The 17,955-nt window shown below is 45.3% G+C and overlaps 1 protein-coding gene across 27 annotated transcripts in view; it reads right to left on the bottom strand.

Moving 5' to 3' along the window:
* The window catches only part of LOC110521516 (nuclear factor 1 C-type), a 126,615-nt gene that overhangs the window by 38,737 nt on the left and 69,923 nt on the right, over window positions 1-17,955 (bottom strand). For 15 of the 27 annotated variants that reach the window (XM_090231494.1, XM_036968482.2, XM_090231490.1 and 12 more), the window contains exons 3-4: window positions 3,408-3,479; window positions 3,000-3,074 (exon numbers count right to left, since the gene is read on the bottom strand). The exons of the other annotated variants lie outside the window; for them this stretch is intronic. In XM_090231494.1, coding sequence (XP_090087620.1) covers window positions 3,000-3,074; window positions 3,408-3,479 — 147 coding nt within the window. The remainder of the gene's footprint in view (window positions 1-2,999; window positions 3,075-3,407; window positions 3,480-17,955) is intronic. 27 annotated transcript variants of the gene reach the window in all.

The raw sequence follows: 17,955 nt of genomic DNA, 5'->3' as shown, positions 1-17,955 counted from the left end.
GTAATGTGAAAACAGAGAGCCAGTTTGACAGGTGTAATGTGAAATGTGTTCCCTATGCATCATAATAACTCACTCATTTAGTTTAGATAATTATAGCTACAGCATTCTACATCAGCTGTGTGTGTGTGTGTGTGTGTGTGTGTGTGTGTGTGTGTGTGTGTGTGTGTGTGTGTGTGTGTGTGTGTGTGTGTGTGTGTGTGTGTGTGTGTGAGGTGTTATCAGCTTTCTGTTCCCTCAAGATCAAAAAGTAGACTGAGGTAAGAACAAGGCTGACAAGTCCATCTGCGGCAGCAGCCGGGGGATATCCCTTCTGGCTTTTGCCGGCAAGGTCCTGGCCAAGGTGATGCTACACAGGCTGGTGAAAAACATCACAGAGGAACTGCTGCCAGAGTCACAATGCAGCTTCAAAAAGAACAGGAGACGGTCGACATGATATTCACAGCACAGCAACTCCAGGAGATGTACCGTGAACAACATCAGGACCCTTTCATGACCTTTGTCGACCTCTCCAAGGCCTTCGACACTGTGAGCAGGGAACTACTATGGGGCATTCTACTTAAATTTGGCTGTCCAGACAAATTTGTCAACATCCTTTTCCAGTTCTATGATGGCATGATGGCATAAGAGGGCAGGAGTCAGTGCCCTTTGGAGTAAGCATCAGTGTGAGACAGGGCTGTGTGCTGGCACCTGTCCTCTTTAACATCTTCCTCCTATGTGTCACCCAGCTTCTCCACAAGGAGCTTGAGGACAGCAGCGGGGATGCGGTGGACTTCAGGATGGATGGAAACCTATTCAACATCAGGAGGCTCCAAGCAACCACCAAGGCTTCGGCTGATGACTGTGCTCTTGTGATCCACACTCTGGAAGACGTTTAGTCCGTCCTTGTAATGGCTGTGAGGGCTGTAGCAGGATGGGACTGTCTATCAACACCACGAAGACAGAGGTGGTCTGTCAATGGAGATCCGGCCCTCCATCCACCATGCCTGTCTTCACCATTGAACATAAATCACTGACAATAGTGACATAGGACAACAATCCTTGGTATCAGACGGATGCCTCTACTGACCACACTGGACTGGCCTGAGGCTGCAGGGGAACTCACTGCTCTGGACTGTGCTGACCACTCTGTCTCCCATTCCATGTACCAGAATGCTGCCGTTGGCGAGAACATTCTCACCTTTACTGTTAAGGCAAGGCTGCAAGTTGCGTATACCAACACAATATAATCTAGCACTCTGGTACCCATTTTGTCTTCTACATAAGTCAAATCTAATGCCCATGTTGTGAATGGCTTCTGTTCATACAAGGATTTGTACATTGCTAGACATGACTGCCTTATTGACCTGATCGCCAGCAAGGTGAGACGTCTCACCAACAGCACACATGCAGAAACATTCTTGTGTAAAGGGAAGCTGGTTTGATGTTCATGTGTTTTCCTGTGTGCCAAATACGGCAGATATTGTTGTTGTGGGGGGAGGTAAGGAAGAGGTGCTCATTTTACGGCTACATGGAGCAGGCCTTTGCCGAGAAGCTGCGAAAGTATCCGCCTCTCGCGGCACTCTTGGACAGCCTCGGGTGGAGGTACAAGAAGGCGGTGCTGATATTTGGCAGTCTTGGCCACGTACACAGGCCTGCAGTGCGTGGTCTCCAGGTGGTGGGCCTGACAAAAACTAGGGCAAAGCAATTGGCTATGTACTACTCTGTTTCAGTTGTCGTGGGCAGCCTAGCTGTTTGGAGAAGGATTTGCTTCCTGTACCTTTTGAGTGCCTTGAATACAGGGACCTTTGAAATGTTTGGATCTTTTTTTTGTAGTGGATTCAAATAAAGTATTTCAAATCAGTGTGTGAGTGAATGAACGCTCATCAGAGCGTGTCGTTCATACTGAAGAGCATTTATTTTGAATGAAAGATGAAGACCCTTCGGAGAAAGGCATTATCACTGTGGAAACCGAAAGCGTGATCAATTACATATGACAGATGGGTGAGCTTCACTCCCTTCAGCTCCCTTCACTTGCGCTGCCTTTCAAATCTGATTAAACTCCATTTCTAAACATAATGAAATAACGTATGTAAATGATGACTCAGATTGGAGGGTAAGTGAATAGAGGTCTCAGGTGGTGACTAGTGGGGTCTGTGTGGCTGGGAGACGATGGTTATTCATACAAAGTGATTAGAGGCTGGCCATGTGGGGGCTGTGTTAATGTGGCCCTAATTCACTAACGCCAAGCCTGGTGAGCACAGCATCCCCAGCCAATCACAAAGCTCAAAGCACAGAACACGCAGCCTTGGCATTGTGAGTAGAACATATTAAATGGATAAAACATCTGCACAATCCACAATCCACCATGAGACAGATAAAACAACATGAGTGATGAGGAAGTCCTAAATAATGTCATCCTAAAGCCCTATGATCTGATTCCCGGTCAGAAATCATATTGAGTGTCTGATGGGGTGTAGACAGTAAGGAGGGGTTTACTCTGCATGTTGACTGTGATTAATGCTGTAAGTGGATTACGTTAGTATCTCCCGCAATCCTGGACCTGGATGTTCCCTACCATCTGTGTCACCTCGGCTGTTATACCATCCATGTGTTTCCTACCTCTGTGTATCCATCTGATGGGGTTACGGTTGAATAGCAGTAGTAGAACAGGCAGCAATGTAGAGACTAGGAGCTGAGCTACTGAGGGGAGCAGAGTGACTGCTGCCAGAGAGGCTGGGAGTTTCCACCCGCTGCCTGAGGGCCAGAGTTTGTGAGCTAGCTCATTTTTCACGGAAGAGGGCTGTCAGAACTTGAATCACCATAGTTTATGTGACACATGTCCAGCTCCTAAGCATGTTGCTGTGTAAGTTATGGGAGTTATAAGGAAAGCAGCCACACATGACGTTTTAAGGATGAACGGTAACAAAAAGATGATATTGCACCAACACACTCTGTCCATCCATTCAACCACAAATATATTAAAAAACACACGTAGCTAAATAAAAGGTGTAAAATCTTACTTCTGGACACTTGCACCAGCTCTGCTACATTAAAAACTCCTGACGTCACAAAGCTTTCCTGAAACTCAGGAGCATCTGGAAAACACAGAGATGAGTCACCATGGAGAGTTCTGTGACAAAACACAACAAACATTACAGTAACTTCTCACTTTTAAGAGACATCACAAGACAAAGACACAACACATGGCAGAGTATCAGCAAGCCAGTAAAGCACATGCCCATAATGTTTGAGCCTAACAGTAACCTGGAATGTATTGGATTCCAAATATTACAGTGAAAGGTATTGCGTGTGCTAGATGAATAACGAGCTCAGTGCTTATGTCACTGTCTGGCAGTGTGTAAATGTGTATGAATATGTCATTGTGTGTTGGTATTTGGATGTGTGTGCGAGTCGATGGGGCCCCTTACCCATGGTGGCAGCTCGGCTATCCTCCTGATCTGACCCAATACCTGTGCGTGGGCTACTGCTCTGCTCTGACTCTGAAGAGAGGGAAGGAAAGGAAGAGAGAGGGGGGAGAAAGAGAGACACAGGGGGTGGGGGGGGGGGGATATGTAAGTCTAAACCCAACATAATTGGTTTCAGTTTCTACCATGTAAAAGGCTCATTTGAGGGTGATTAAGTAATTAGAAACAGTCTCCAAAAATGAACATATTTAGTGAGGAATAATGGGACAAATATCAAATAAGTACTATATTGATGTAAAAGTTTATAGATAGTGCTAAAGCTATTATAACCACTGTGGTTTCAGAAAAATAAATTGGCCTGCCACAAAAATGTGAAACATGATCCAAATCGCTCATTATAAAACTGCCTTGTTTGGCAAGTCTAAATAGATTCTCAATGTTTTTATTTATTTAACTAGGCAAGTCAGTTAAGAACAAATTCTTATTTACAAAGACAGCCTAGGGACAGCGGGTTAACTGCAGAACAACAGACCTTGTCAGCTCAGGGATTTGATCTTACAACCTTTCGGTTACTAGTCCAACGCTCTAACCACTAGGCTACCCTGCAGCCTCAACGATTATGCACTGCCCTATGGGACTCCCAATCACGGCCGGTTGTGATACAGCCTGGCATCGAACCAGGGTGTCTGTAGTGGCGCCTCAAGCAATGAGATGCTGTGCCTTAGACCGCAGCGCCACTCGGCAGGCTAATCTTTTTGTTCTGCCAAAATGTACACTCAATAAAGCAACACAACAATGGCAAGGCCACACAATTCAATACAATGTACTTTTATATCTGCTTAACCTGGCAAATGCAGATAATACAAGCTAAATAAATAGAGTGCAGTACGAACCAGAATGGGGATTCTTAGGGAGAAATCAGAGCATACTAGATTTACCACAAAGAGTCAAAGGGAACAGCGGTAAAAATGTCAAAGTAAATAAATAGGGCCCTCCTCTATCAGATAGGCATGATTCCACTAGCGGATCAAAGCCACACACATTCCACAAGTTGGAGTTTAGAGTCTGTGGAGAGAGCGCCTCATTGTAATCTTCACACTGACTCCCCATCATTAGAACGAGCACCCAGCTTCCTCTGGACTTCCCTCTACACTGGACGAGTGAGCCAGACACCCTACTGCGATGTGTGACAACCACAGCAGACCACCACACAGGTAGCAATGACTGTCTTCTTCATGAAGCTCTGTAGTGAATGGCCTTATTTCTACCTTATCCCCCTTATACGTTCTTCCACAGCCACTTCGATGGTGCTCAAGCTTATAATCACTATCATGGGGCGATGTGCTAAAGAATTGGCAGGCAGCATTCAAACTGATTGAGGAGTATGGTCAACCTCTGGGCTGTGGTTTGTTCTGTGGCTAATCTACTGTAGTAGAAAGACAACGAAAAAAACTGCAAAAAAGAAACATAAACAAAAACAGCCATCTTGATTTGACTGGCCAAGTCAGACATACCCTGCCAATGAAACTTCTCCAATTGTTTCTCTCCTCTGCTATCTTTAATACTCAAAATACTCTTGCCAAAAGCTGCAGCGGATTCTAGGCAGGCCACCCTCAGACAAAATCCCTGGCACAAAGAGCAAAATAAAGAGGGAACTATAGCAAGAGAAGGCGAGAGAGACTGGCACACACACACACACAAAGACACGTAATGCCCCAAAGACATTGCTGGGGAAAACAAATACATAGTTAATGCATTTTCTTTATCATATTTTTGAAAAGATATATGGGTTTGTAAGGGTGTTTGGGGGGGGGGGGGGTGATGCCATGATGATGCAATAAAACGTGGCCGAAACAAGAGACCATCCATTTTCTCTCCAAAAGTAGTAGTTGACTGCCATTTTGTTAACTGTTAGCATTGTGTCTTTATGTTTTCAAGTCATATTGTTTTGATGGTTTTATCATTCCAGGATTGTAAGAGTTAATGAACAAATCACCAACACCTCTGAGGTACCATTCATACGTGAGAAATTCATAACTGTCAGATAGGATAATACATGGTCATTGCAGCTGTTCCCTCGTGAGCTTGAACAGGGTTCAATGAAGGCAAAATTGATCTACTTGTCCCTAAACGTGTTATTTAAAAAAAAGATCAAGCAAGATAAACACTTTGAAAATGTGTTATTACGCATTTTCAAAATTGAACTATATCTCTCCTCTCTTTCTCTCTCTATCCTCGCCCTCATATTCCCGACCTCATCGTTACACATTTATTATTAATATGTATATATATATATATATATATGTTGTGGCACTTGTTGTTGCTATTTTCTTTCCAAGTAAGTTATTTCTCTGGCCAGGGTTCGCTAAACTAAACATACATTTTGGCAGACATTTCATGTGCAGAGGACTTTAGTGTTGGCAGCCATTTTAGATTGCTCTTTCTCCCGTCTCTCTTTCACTCACTCACTCTCTCCCTCCCCCTCTCTTTCTCTCTCTCCCCCTCTCACTCTCTCCCTCCCCCTCTCTTTCTCTCTCTCGCCCAGAGAAAGAACACACAAAGTACAACTAACCCTGTTGAAGAGTGCCAGCATGCTCCTGTGCCAAATCACCCCTTCAGACGAAAGACGAAAAGAGAGAGAGACAGAGCAGTGCCACTTAATTGTTGTTGGCAGACAGAGAGAAAGAGAGAACGAGAGGAAGAAAGAGAGAAATAGAGAGGGGGAGAGAGATGCACAGAGAGAGGGTTTTGAGAGAGAAATACATTTTTGCTATGCAAGTGACTTAACCAGAAACTCATTTTAGCTGAGTTACTCTGCAATCAGTGTGTCACAGTTAAATTACAACACAGAACAGACAGCATTACAAGCACAGAGAAGCTTCCCTCATCAGTCCAACCAGGGGACACATGCTTGTCTGAAGTAAACTACCAGAGATGTGGTTCAAACTGCAAGTATACTCGTAACTGAGAGATTCTTGTAACACAACCCTTTGCACAGTATATATTTTCCCATAACAGGAAAACCACAAGGCTGGTAAATTTGAATTTCTACAATGCACCCAGTATTTGGTTTCATTTTGATCTCATGACATTATTGTAAATACAGTGGCTGGCTGGCTAAAGCCAACACTGCCGGCTGAAGTGGCCAGAGGAAGCTAAGCTAGGGATTTTGAGGTAAGGCTATCTATTCACATTTCCCATGGTGCCTGGAGAGACAATCTTTGGCTTCTCCCAAACCCATTACCCATCAGTCACTAGGTGAGAGGAGCTGTTTCTCCAGCAGCTCAGTTTCTAGCAGGAACGAGAACCGAAGCTATGATGATGTGACAGTGGAACAACATAGGTCAAAACACGGAAACAATTATGACCTGTCTGTTCCCTTATCACTTCATATGAATCACAGACATGCCTTACTGGAGCAATTAGGAAAAATAACTTCATGAACACGACCCACCCACTATGAGGCTTTAATATGTAGCGATAACACACTAATGAATTACGATAATCAAGCTTCTGGTATAGAGATGGCTACCTTGTATCGATCAAACCGATTGTCTAATGGAATAGAACAGTCAATTCAAATCCAATGTGTAACTGATAGCCTCTCTAGTGTGTAACAAGCTAATCACAGTAATGTTCTTTTTAGCACAATTGAGCGTGCTGCAGCAAAGCTCATCTAGGCTCTACTGATGTACTGTGAGACCACTGTGGGAAGGCACCCCCTTCAGTATAGGATAGAACTTATATCCCTCATATTCAATTCTCAACCACAGTACCGTACACATTCCCCAAAACATCAACATCTACAGTTTACTTATTGTTGTAGTATGTTCAAGCATATCGTATGATTTACTAGTTTGGAGTAATATGGGAAAATGCAGATGAATAAAATGATATCTAGTGCTTGTGCCATGATATAACACCAGGGGCTCCCTCTTGTAATCTTTCTCAGCAGTCTGTCTCCATGTTTCTCTGTGGTAAGACTGTTCAGTTCACTGCAGCTGAGCTCAGAGAACAAACCAATCAATGGAGTTCTGCCCCAGCAACAGAGCTACCGAGCTCACCCCTCCCTTCATTTTACCTCTCCATCTCTCTCTCTTTAACAACCCCAATCAATTTCACATCTTCAATTCAAATTTCAAACCAAGTTTTTTTGGAACGACAAGAACAAAGCCAACGCAGAGATATTACAGCAAACAAAAACTTTGATAGCCTCTTTCCCTGTCTGTTCCATTTCTTTCCCTGTCTGTTCCATTTCTTTCCCTGTCTGTTCCATTTCTTTCCCTGTCTGTTCCATTTCTTTCCCTATCTGTTCCATTTCTTTCCCTATCTGTTCCATTTCTTTCCCTGTCTGTTCCATTTCTTTCCCTGTCTGTTCCATTTCTTTCCCTGTCTGTTCCATTTCTTTCCCTGTCTGTTCCATTTCTTTCCCTATCTGTTCCATTTCTTTCCCGGTCTGTTCCATTTCTTTCCCGGTCTGTTCCATTTCTTTCCCTGTCTGTTCCATTTCTTTCCCTATCTGTTCCATTTCTTTCCCTATCTGTTCCATTTCTTTCCCTGTCTGTTCCATTTCTTTCCCTGTCTGTTCCATTTCTTTCCCTGTCTGTTCCATTTCTTTCCCTGTCTGTTCCATTTCTTTCCCTATCTGTTCCATTTCTTTCCCGGTCTGTTCCATTTCTTTCCCGGTCTGTTCCATTTCTTTCCCTGTCTGTTCCATTTCTTTCCCTGTCTGTTCCATTTCTTTCCCTGTCTGTTCCATTTATTTTCCTGTCTGTTCCATTTCTTTCCCTATCTGTTCCATTTCTTTCCCTGTCTGTTCCATTTCTTTCCCTGTCTGTTCCATTTCTTTCCCTGTCTGTTCCATTTCTTTCCCTGTCTGTTCCATTTCTTTCCCTGTCTGTTCCATTTCTTTCCCTGTCTGTTCCATTTCTTTCCCTGTCTGTTCCATTTCTTTCCCCCTCTTGCTTGCACTTCTTCTCCCTCTCTTCTTCCCCCCTCCATTTCAGCCCATGCAGACAGTCTGAATCTGCATGGGCAGCCCCAGCAGCCCTCCCCACCCACAAACTCCCTGGTTAACATTTAGAATGGGAGACACCAAATAGAAGAGGACTGGCCTGCTGGACCAGAATCCACATAGAAACCAATTCTACGGAAAACATTTATTGGCCAAATGGTTTAACCATGGTGTTGTTAAACTAATCCGAATTTATTCAGAATAAGGTGCAGAGGCTAATTTATATTCAAAATAGCTAACCTCTCTTGCAAACAAAGCAACTGCTGACTGCACTGGCTTGGCTGGTAGATGGCTGCTTTAATCCTGCTTGTACTATATATTTCAAGGTAGATTGTCATACAGTTTTAGCCTAAAGCTGGGTTGTTGCTGAAACATACACAGTGAGGGTCACTCACTCTGATTACACAAGTGAAAGTCTTTGCAGAATTATAGAACCCTCAGTCAGCTTGGAGAGCATTCTCCTTTTAATTCATTCAGAAAAAAATGCTGAGCATGAGAGAATCAGGCGCTGCAGTACCGACTTTAATTTGACGCAGGCATCCTTTTATGTGCTGGAGCACTGAAGTGTTCTATATGGAGTCTAAGAGAGAGAGAGAGAGAGAGGCTACGCTGAGGAGAACTGAGCAGAGGAGAGCCCTAAGTCACCTCTGTCAAACACACCGCACAGCTCTCAACCTGATAAACAGCACCAGCCCACCGTAAAACAGACAGAAGAACATACAGGGATCTGGAGAAGAAAAAGTGAGACGCAAGCGCAGAGAAGGATGAAGGGAGAGAGAATGTGATGACAGCTACAAAGTCAAGTAGGGTAGAGGTCAGGTTGTCGTCAAATAGTGTCACCAAAAAAGACAACTAAAATGAATGGGCAAAGTCAGGCAGCTGAAAAATATGTCAACGGTGAAGAAGCACACTACGCAGCTGCAAAAAGCCAAACTTCAAGCCCCGCTGCTGGCAGACTGAGATTCCAGGAAAGGACTTGGTTACAGTGGATATCAGGACGTCAGGCATTGGTGTGAAAATGGTGGGCTCTGATAATTGGACCAGCTGACCTTTCCTTGCAGTAGAGAGCAGCTTCCTGTGGTAGTGGGTCTTTAAGGAGTGGGGGTGGCATGACAGTAAAAACACATCAGGCATTTTTCTCAATCAGGAGAGAAATAGCTCCCAGCTGGGGGAAGGATACTCACTCAGATACAGAGGACACAGTGTCTGCATGTGGGTATGCACGCACACACGCACACACTGCTCATGCAGGGTAAAACAAAACACACACACACTGCTCATGGTGCAGCACACAGTATGACCAAAGACAGTAAGGAACACAAACGCTGACTCTGCCATGATTTGCAGTCAAATGAATGACCCCTCTCTGAGTTCCCTCTTGGTACTTGTTACCACATAGGAAGTCAAACGAGAAACACTGGAAGAGATATTTTGTAAGAGGCAGAAAGTGATCATTGAACTTCTAGAGTGAAAGAAGCCATGGACTCTCCCGACTACAATTAGTGCTGTCAGCGTGAGTCGTGCCACGGGAGGTCAGGGGATTTTTATTCCAACAGGGAAAGCTATTAAACAACTATAGTGACTCGTCGTGGGCATTAATAGCTCCAGAGAAGGCCTCGCTTGTGTTGTGCGTAAAGAATTATAAAACTTTATTTTTCTTGCTTTTCCACAAACCACAATATAAAAAACCAGATGTGAACGCTGTGTTCTTTTCAAGTTATTTTTGGAAGGATTTCATAGACATATTAAAATATATATTTATATGTAAGGTTTTAAACCACCCACCATCCCTTTTGGATCGGCTATAAAGATTTCTCCCTGCAATTTGAGCGCAACATGTCATTTGCGTGGACACGTGGAGCGGTGTGCACACAACCTCGCACATGAAATAATGAATGATAAAACACACGCACATCTTTACAATTAACCACAATCTGAATGTCTTACATCATTTTCTTTCCATCCTATGAGAGTCTTTGGTATGTGGCTAAAGTAGGAGAACAGCATGATGGGGGCTTTCAGCCAAGCTTTTTTTTCTCCATAGTTCATGTATTTAACCCTTTATTTGACTAATCTGATTTGGTCACCTGATAACATACAGATAACATTAATTTGTCACCTGATAACATACAGATAACATTAATTTGATCACTCTTTTGTTGCTGAGAATATTCATGCACAGCAGAAAATGCAAATTTGTAGTGTATTTGTAGTGCCTGTTTGTGTTGGAGACAGCTCCAGGAGTCTTCCCACCACCAGGACTCTAAATAGAAAGGAATTACCACCATGCAGGCAGGCTGTCCTTCGCACTCCCTCTGTCTTCCATTCACAGCAGATTCCATTTCAAATAGGCTTTTCTGGCTTGGCAACAATAGAGTATATCTATAGCATCATTTCACTGTGGTTAGAAGCCACCGGCTAGCTCGCTGACCCCTTTCTCTACACCCTCTGTCTCTAGTTTTAAGTGGACATTACTGGAATGACAATAACGTGAGCCAGACAGCTGAATTGATGGCAAACAATAACATATATCAGACCACAATGGTACGCCCTAGGAACAACTTCATGGACAGACCCCCCAAGGATGTTAATGTCTCACTTCACTGCTCTCTGTTTGCCCAGCTAAGTTTTTACACACAGGGCCAATGCCTTGTTATTCTGTGTGGTCAATAATCACTTCTCACATACTGTTCACCAAGCCAGTTAGTTATACTAGTATAATATATCATTACCATTTTAAAAAACTTTCCCAGGTAGCCCTGGCCTGGGTGTGTGTCCATCTGTAACCACAGGGGGCAGTGTGGAGGTCAGTAGTTTCACAGGGCTCTGATGCAGAATTCACTACTGATACAGCATGCTTTGGCTTAGATGACCCAGCCACAACCACTACTATAGTACGGTGAGTGTAGAAATGTACAGCTGTCACATACACACAGGATGAGTCTGATGAGTGTTTCTGCTAACCAGCAATGGATCTTAGGCTAAACTGCATCTACTGTAATACATTAAATTAAAGCACTAGTGTAATCAGCAATGACTGTTTATATGAATGGACAAAGCCATTAATCATATGACACCATTCACTTCCTGGTTACTCCAGGAAGTGAGGTTGCAGGCTAGCTCAGTGCTGCCCCCTTTCATTGAGTAACTCAAGTTAAAAGGCCGACCGGGATACTGTAGGCTGCCATTAGCAACTAATTTATCCTTATAACGTCATCTGTGTACAATTAGAAAAATAATCAGTTCAAGGACATACATCTGGTCGATTAAAAGCAATTATTGGTACCATGATTGTCTTCTAAACATATTTCTATTCACATGAAGAATGACCACGAAAACTGCTATTTTCCCATTCATTTTAATGGGGATCCTGTTTTCTGCTAACAAGCCTGTCAGATTTGAACTTCCATGGCTTCAATGAGAAGGTGCAGTTTTTCACCCCTGGTAATCAGTCACTACAGGACATTTAATTGGCAGATGCAGATGCTGTCATCCATCCTATTGGTGCAGCATTGAAGTGAGCCAATGAAGTCAGGGAGGCTGATGAGAGCCAGACATAGGTGGTCTGACACTCTGGAATCTTTACGCCACATGTTAGGGGTGAGCCAGCAGCGACCAGAAAGAAAAAGGGAGGTCGTTAAACGACCAGAGTGGTTTTTGTAAGATTGTTTGTGTTCTTTTGACGAGCACCAATCTGTGAGCTGTCAAAGTGCAGTCTGGGAACAAAGAGGAGAGACACAGAGACAGAGAGATTTCTGTAGGTCTCATGTTTAGTATAGATACAGATTCTGCTCAGTCTAATATGCTGTTGAAGATACTTCTTCAAACTGGAACATTTGCTGAAAGTACTGCCTTGGAAGTGAAGCTTCACTTAACATTCTCTCTGTTCACACCACTAATCTCAGCACTCCTATCAAACTTGCAGCGCGTGCCACAAGTGTCGAGAGAGAGAGCAGAGGATCAACATAGGAGGTCATCTGAGGCAACCCTCCTCCCACAGATAGCTGGGTGTCTGCCTGGTGCCTGCCTGGGTGATATGATGTGTTGTATGGATGGATGGCAGCTCCAGTTGATGGACTGTGGCTTGGCACTGGTGCCTAAAGGCTTAACCTCAACTACAAGGCAAAATGAATCCCTCTGGAGGGAAAATTGTCTTGTGAAAAGGGGATATGAGAGGCCTGGGGTCTGGAACTGGGACTGACTCATATCTTGGGTATGGTGGATATAGACTTTGAGAGGTAGACCTACTGAGCACATTATAGCTAAATAATTCAGCAAAAAGCACATAAGTCTGGATTGAATCAATTCAATAAAGCGGTCGGAGAATGGGGTGACCGAGTATATTTCATAGAAATACTGTATCTGCATGACGCACTCTCAAAGCCGTGGCTTTGCGATTCTTAGATACCACCCCAAGACATGAGTTACACGACAACAGTTATCTAGCTACCTTTCCCCCTGAAGTAGTGTTCCACCCCTGAAGTAGTGTTCCACCCCTGAGGTAGTGTTCCCACCCCTGACGTAGTGTTCCCACCCCTGACGTAGTGTTCCCTCCCCTGACGTAGTGTTCCCACCCCTGACGTAGTGTTCCCACCCCTGACGTAGTGTTCCCACCCCTGACGTAGTGTTCCACCCCTGAAGTAGTGTTCCACCCCTGAAGTAGTGTTCCCACCCCTGACGTAGTGTTCCCACCCCTGACGTAGTGTTCCCACCCCTGAAGTAGTGTTCCCACCCCTGACGTAGTGTTCCCACCCCTGACGTAGTGTTCCCACCCCTGACGTAGTGTTCCACCCCTGAAGTAGTGTTCCACCCCTGACGTAGTGTTCCCACCCCTGACGTAGTGTTCCCACCCCTGACGTAGTGTTCCCACCCCTGAAGTAGTGTTCCACCCCTGACGTAGTGTTCCCACCCCTGACGTAGTGTTCCCACCCCTGACGTAGTGTTCCACCCCTGAACATAGTGTTCCCACCCCTGACGTAGTGTTCCCACCCCTGAGGTAGTGTTCCCACCCCTGAAGTAGTGTTCCACCCCTGACGTAGTGTTCCCACCCCTGACGTAGTGTTCCCACCCCTGAAGTAGTGTTCCCACCCCTGACGTAGTGTTCCCACCCCTGACGTAGTGTTCCCACCCCTGACGTAGTGTTCCCACCCCTGACGTAGTGTTCCCACCCCTGAAGTAGTGTTCCCACCCCTGACGTAGTGTTCCCACCCCTGACGTAGTGTTCCCACCCCTGAAGTAGTGTTCCCACCCCTGACGTAGTGTTCCCACCCCTGACGTAGTGTTCCCACCCCTGAAGTAGTGTTCCCACCCCTGACGTAGTGTTCCCACCCCTGACGTAGTGTTCCCACCCCTGACGTAGTGTTCCACCCCTGACGTAGTGTTCCCACCCCTGACGTAGTGTTCCCACCCCTGACGTAGTGTTCCCACCCCTGAAGTAGTGTTCCCACCCCTGACGTAGTGTTCCCACCCCTGACGTAGTGTTCCCACCCCTGAGGTAGTGTTCCCACCCCTGAGGTAGTGTTCCCACCCCTGACGTAGTGTTCCACCCCTGACGTAGTGTTCCCACCCCTGACGTAGTGTTCCCACCCCTGACGTAGTGTTCCCACCCCTGACGTAGTGTTCCACCCCTGACGTAGTGTTCCCACCCCTGACGTAGTTTTCCCACCCCTGACGTAGTGTTCCCACCCCTGAGGTAGTGTTCCCACCCCTGACGTAGTGTTCCCACCCCTGACGTAGTGTTCCCACCCCTGACGTAGTGTTCCCACCCCTGAGGTAGTGTTCCCACCCCTGAAGTAGTGTTCCCACCCCTGACGTAGTGTTCTCACCCCTGACGTAGTGTTCCCACCCCTGAGGTAGTGTTCCCTCCCCTGAGGTAGTGTTCCCTCCCCTGAGGTAGTGTTCCCACCCCTGACGTAGTGTTCCACACCTGAAGTAGTGTTCCACCCCTGAGGTAGTGTTCCCACCCCTGAGGTAGTGTTCCCACCCCTGACGTAGTGTTCCCACCCCTGAGGTAGTGTTCCCACCCCTGAGGTAGTGTTCCCACCCCTGACGTAGTGTTCCCACCCCTGAGGTAGTGTTCCCACCCCTGACGTAGTGTCCCCACCCCTGACGTAGTGTTCCCACCCCTGACGTAGTGTCCCCACCCCTGACGTAGTGTTCCCACCCCTGACGTAGTGTCCCCACCCCTGACGTAGTGTTCCCACCCCTGACGTAGTGTCCCCACCCCTGACGTAGTGTTCCCACCCCTGACGTAGTGTTCCCACCCCTGACGTAGGCTACGTGGTGGTGTGTGTCACATCCAGGGGTGAAAGTAGATTTCTTCCCGGGCCAGGACCTCCTTACTAAACAATTTCATGGGCCTAATCATAGTACTACATATAGAATCCCTATTGATTCAATAGGATCTCTGTGGGCCTAGTCGTAAAGATGTGTCATTTAACTTTTAAAATGTATGACCTTTAATTCTGGCATCAACTAGTCATGATGTTTACATCTGATTTATAAAACAATCACTTCAAAGGGCTCCTTTACGAGGTTACCCGGGCACGTTCATCCACTCACAACATATCTTCTAAACAGTGGTGAACGGAAACAAAACACCAACAAGTGTAATGACATTTGCCGATTGTCATTAGGCCAGAATTGAAGTGTCCATTGCTGTCCGCACGCGTCTCTGTGTCGCCCACACTTTTCTGCCTCGGCAAAATGTCAGTGTTCTCGTCAAACCACATCACATTTTGGAGTTATACCACCTGTTTTTCCATGCCTCTGACATGCGGTAATGATAAATACTAGTGTAACAGACCACCGTTTTCTTGATATTTTGTTTTAATTATTGTGACAGGCTCATGTTTTACGGTTACGGCATACCCCCATTATTTATTTTGCCGGGACGCTGTACCATACTGCTTTACTTTCACCTCACAGCTCCCCAGTTTAGAGGGAGGGGGGGGGGGTTGATTATCTGCAGTGCCAGAAGCCTGTCCTGGGACTCTGCGCTGCCTGATTACACTGAGGAGACGTTGGGCCTGTTGACCATATCAGATTTAGTGGAATTAGGGGAAGCATCACTGCCATGAACATTGTCATTATCACCAATCTACACCCTACAGTTAACTACCCTAACCTAGTTAGAGTCACCAAGATAATACAGTGGGTTGTTGTTGCTGAAACCCTACTCTGATTAAGACTGTAGAAATGGAATGAAATAACAGATGGTTGTCATTCCTTTTGCATGGAAATGATAAAACAACACATCAATCAAGACTGAGGCTCCTTCCATCTGTATGGGATAAAAAAAAAAAACATGCGATAGATCGTTATGGGTCTAATCAAAACGAGGGTGGAATCAATCACAAATGCAATCCACGAGGTTGAAGGAGTTAGAAAGTCACTTTCAAAAGAGCTGAAAGACTTTCTGTGTTGACATGCTGTTCTCTCCATATATCACTAACTGGTGTGTTATTGTAACTTTAATATCATACTCTGAACTAAGATTCACCCTCTCTGGCATAACGGTGGTTTCAAAAATATGATATTGTACTACGCCATAATGGCTACTGACAGAGAGAGAGAGCGAGAGGGAGGGAGGGAGGGAGGGAAAAGGGGACGGAGGAGAGATTGAGGGTGTGACGTAGCACTTGTCCTGAAATGCCCTTTCTTCATTACGTGACTGTTATTCCCCTCCCCCAACTCTCTCTCTCCCCACCCTTCTCTTCTTTTTCTCTCTCACTTTCCCTCTCTGTACAGTTTTATTGTATGATTTGTGTAACAATGCAGCAATGTGGCAAACATTTGCATTAACGTCAAGCCATCTGGACTCGTCATTAGAAAGGGAGCTATATCTACTTACTCTCTCTCTCTCTCTCTCTCTCTCTCTCTCTCTCTCTCTCTCTCTCTCTCTCTCTCTCTCTCTCTCTCTCTCTCTCTCTCTCTCTCTCTCTCTCTCTCTCTCTCTCTCTCTCTCTCTCTCTCTCTCTCTCTCTCTCTCTCTCTCTCTCTCTCTCTCTCTCTCTCTCTCTCTCTCTCTCTCTCTCTCTCTCTCTCTCTCTCTCTCTCTCTCTCTCTCTCTCTCTCCTCTGTAATCGAGTTTGTTGGTTTTCTGAGCTTCTTCCAAGTAACAAAGTAACAATTAGTAGTATAAATCCAACAAACAAAATAATGACTAAATATACTAAACACAAATATGCTACTGTCAAACTAAATCTGAAGAAGTTAAACAGCACAAAAGTGAAATATTATTATACAGTACAGTTCCTGCGTTAAGCAACAACAAAGTATAATTCAGTGTACAAAGTCCAGTGTGTTCAACTTGTCCCTATCTTGGCACTAACAAAGTGTTACTATAATTTTACACGTGGTAATACACTACACTGGCTTCGATGCCTGTCTTGATACATATATAAAATATTAATACAACTCAAAAGTAAAACAAAACAGTAATATCAGTGCTTTTTTTTTTACTTCAGTGACAATTTCTTTCAATGTGTTTTGAAAAGCATTTAGACTACAGTTGAAAATCACCTCGACTAGTGATGGGGGACAACATCGATACACTTACATATCAGCCCAGAATTGACATTTTTTTACCATATATCATATCGTATTCTTTTAACAATAACGCAATATATTTTTGCGCTAGTTGACTGCTCCAAAACTCCAGTGTTTTTCCTTCATTGCTTGTTCTCTATATTCTTTTTAAATAGGGAGTCAGCACTTTTATTTCCTTTCTTGTTCCTCTGCAGCAGAGATATGGTGAGCAATGTCTTTGGAACATCCAATTGCAATAAAATCCCAGTATCGAATCACAATTCATATCGTATCAGCACCTAGGGCAATTTCCAGCCCTAATCTTGACTGCTCTACAATAGCAGACAACCCCTACAGCATGAGACTGCATGAAACTAGGCCTATGTTCCCATGGAATGGAGCAGCAGCACTGTGCTGTGCAGATCTGAGTGCTTGGGGACCGTGCGGCCCAGTGGGGCTAAGAATAGCATGGAAACCCTGATCAATATGAGAGAGGCCGACAGAGAGAAACACAGCCAGGAAACCCAATCTGCTAGCAGGATCATTCAGTTGCAGTGCGTGTGTCTGGGGCTGCAAGGACGGCCAGGTTGCAGGTATTCTGCGTGGACGACCAGGTTGCAGGTATTCTGCGTGGACGGCCAGGTTGCAGGTATTCTGCTTGGACGGCCAGGTTGCAGGTATTCTGCTTGGACGGCCAGGTTGCAGGTATTCTGCGTGGACGGCCAGGTTGCAGGTATTCTGCTTGGACGGCCAGGTTGCAGGTATTCTGCTTGGACGGCCAGGTTGCAGGTATTCTGCTTGGAGGGCCAAGTTGCAGGTATTCTGCTTGGACGGCCGGGTTGCAGGTATTCTGCTTGGACGGCCAGGTTGCAGGTATTCTGCTTGGACGGCCAGGTTGCAGGTATTCTGCTTGGACGGCCAGGTTGTAGGTATTCTGCTTGGCCAATCCAGATGGGAGCTGAGCTGCTGCCTGTGACTGACACACACAACTCACCGCATCACAGATCC

Source organism: Oncorhynchus mykiss, chromosome 4, assembly GCF_057628025.1.
Source record: "Oncorhynchus mykiss isolate SJ-2025 chromosome 4, ASM5762802v1, whole genome shotgun sequence".
Lineage (NCBI taxonomy): Eukaryota > Metazoa > Chordata > Actinopteri > Salmoniformes > Salmonidae > Oncorhynchus > Oncorhynchus mykiss.
Note: the sequence above shows the minus strand (reverse complement) of the source record. Positions and strands in the feature narration are given on the sequence as shown.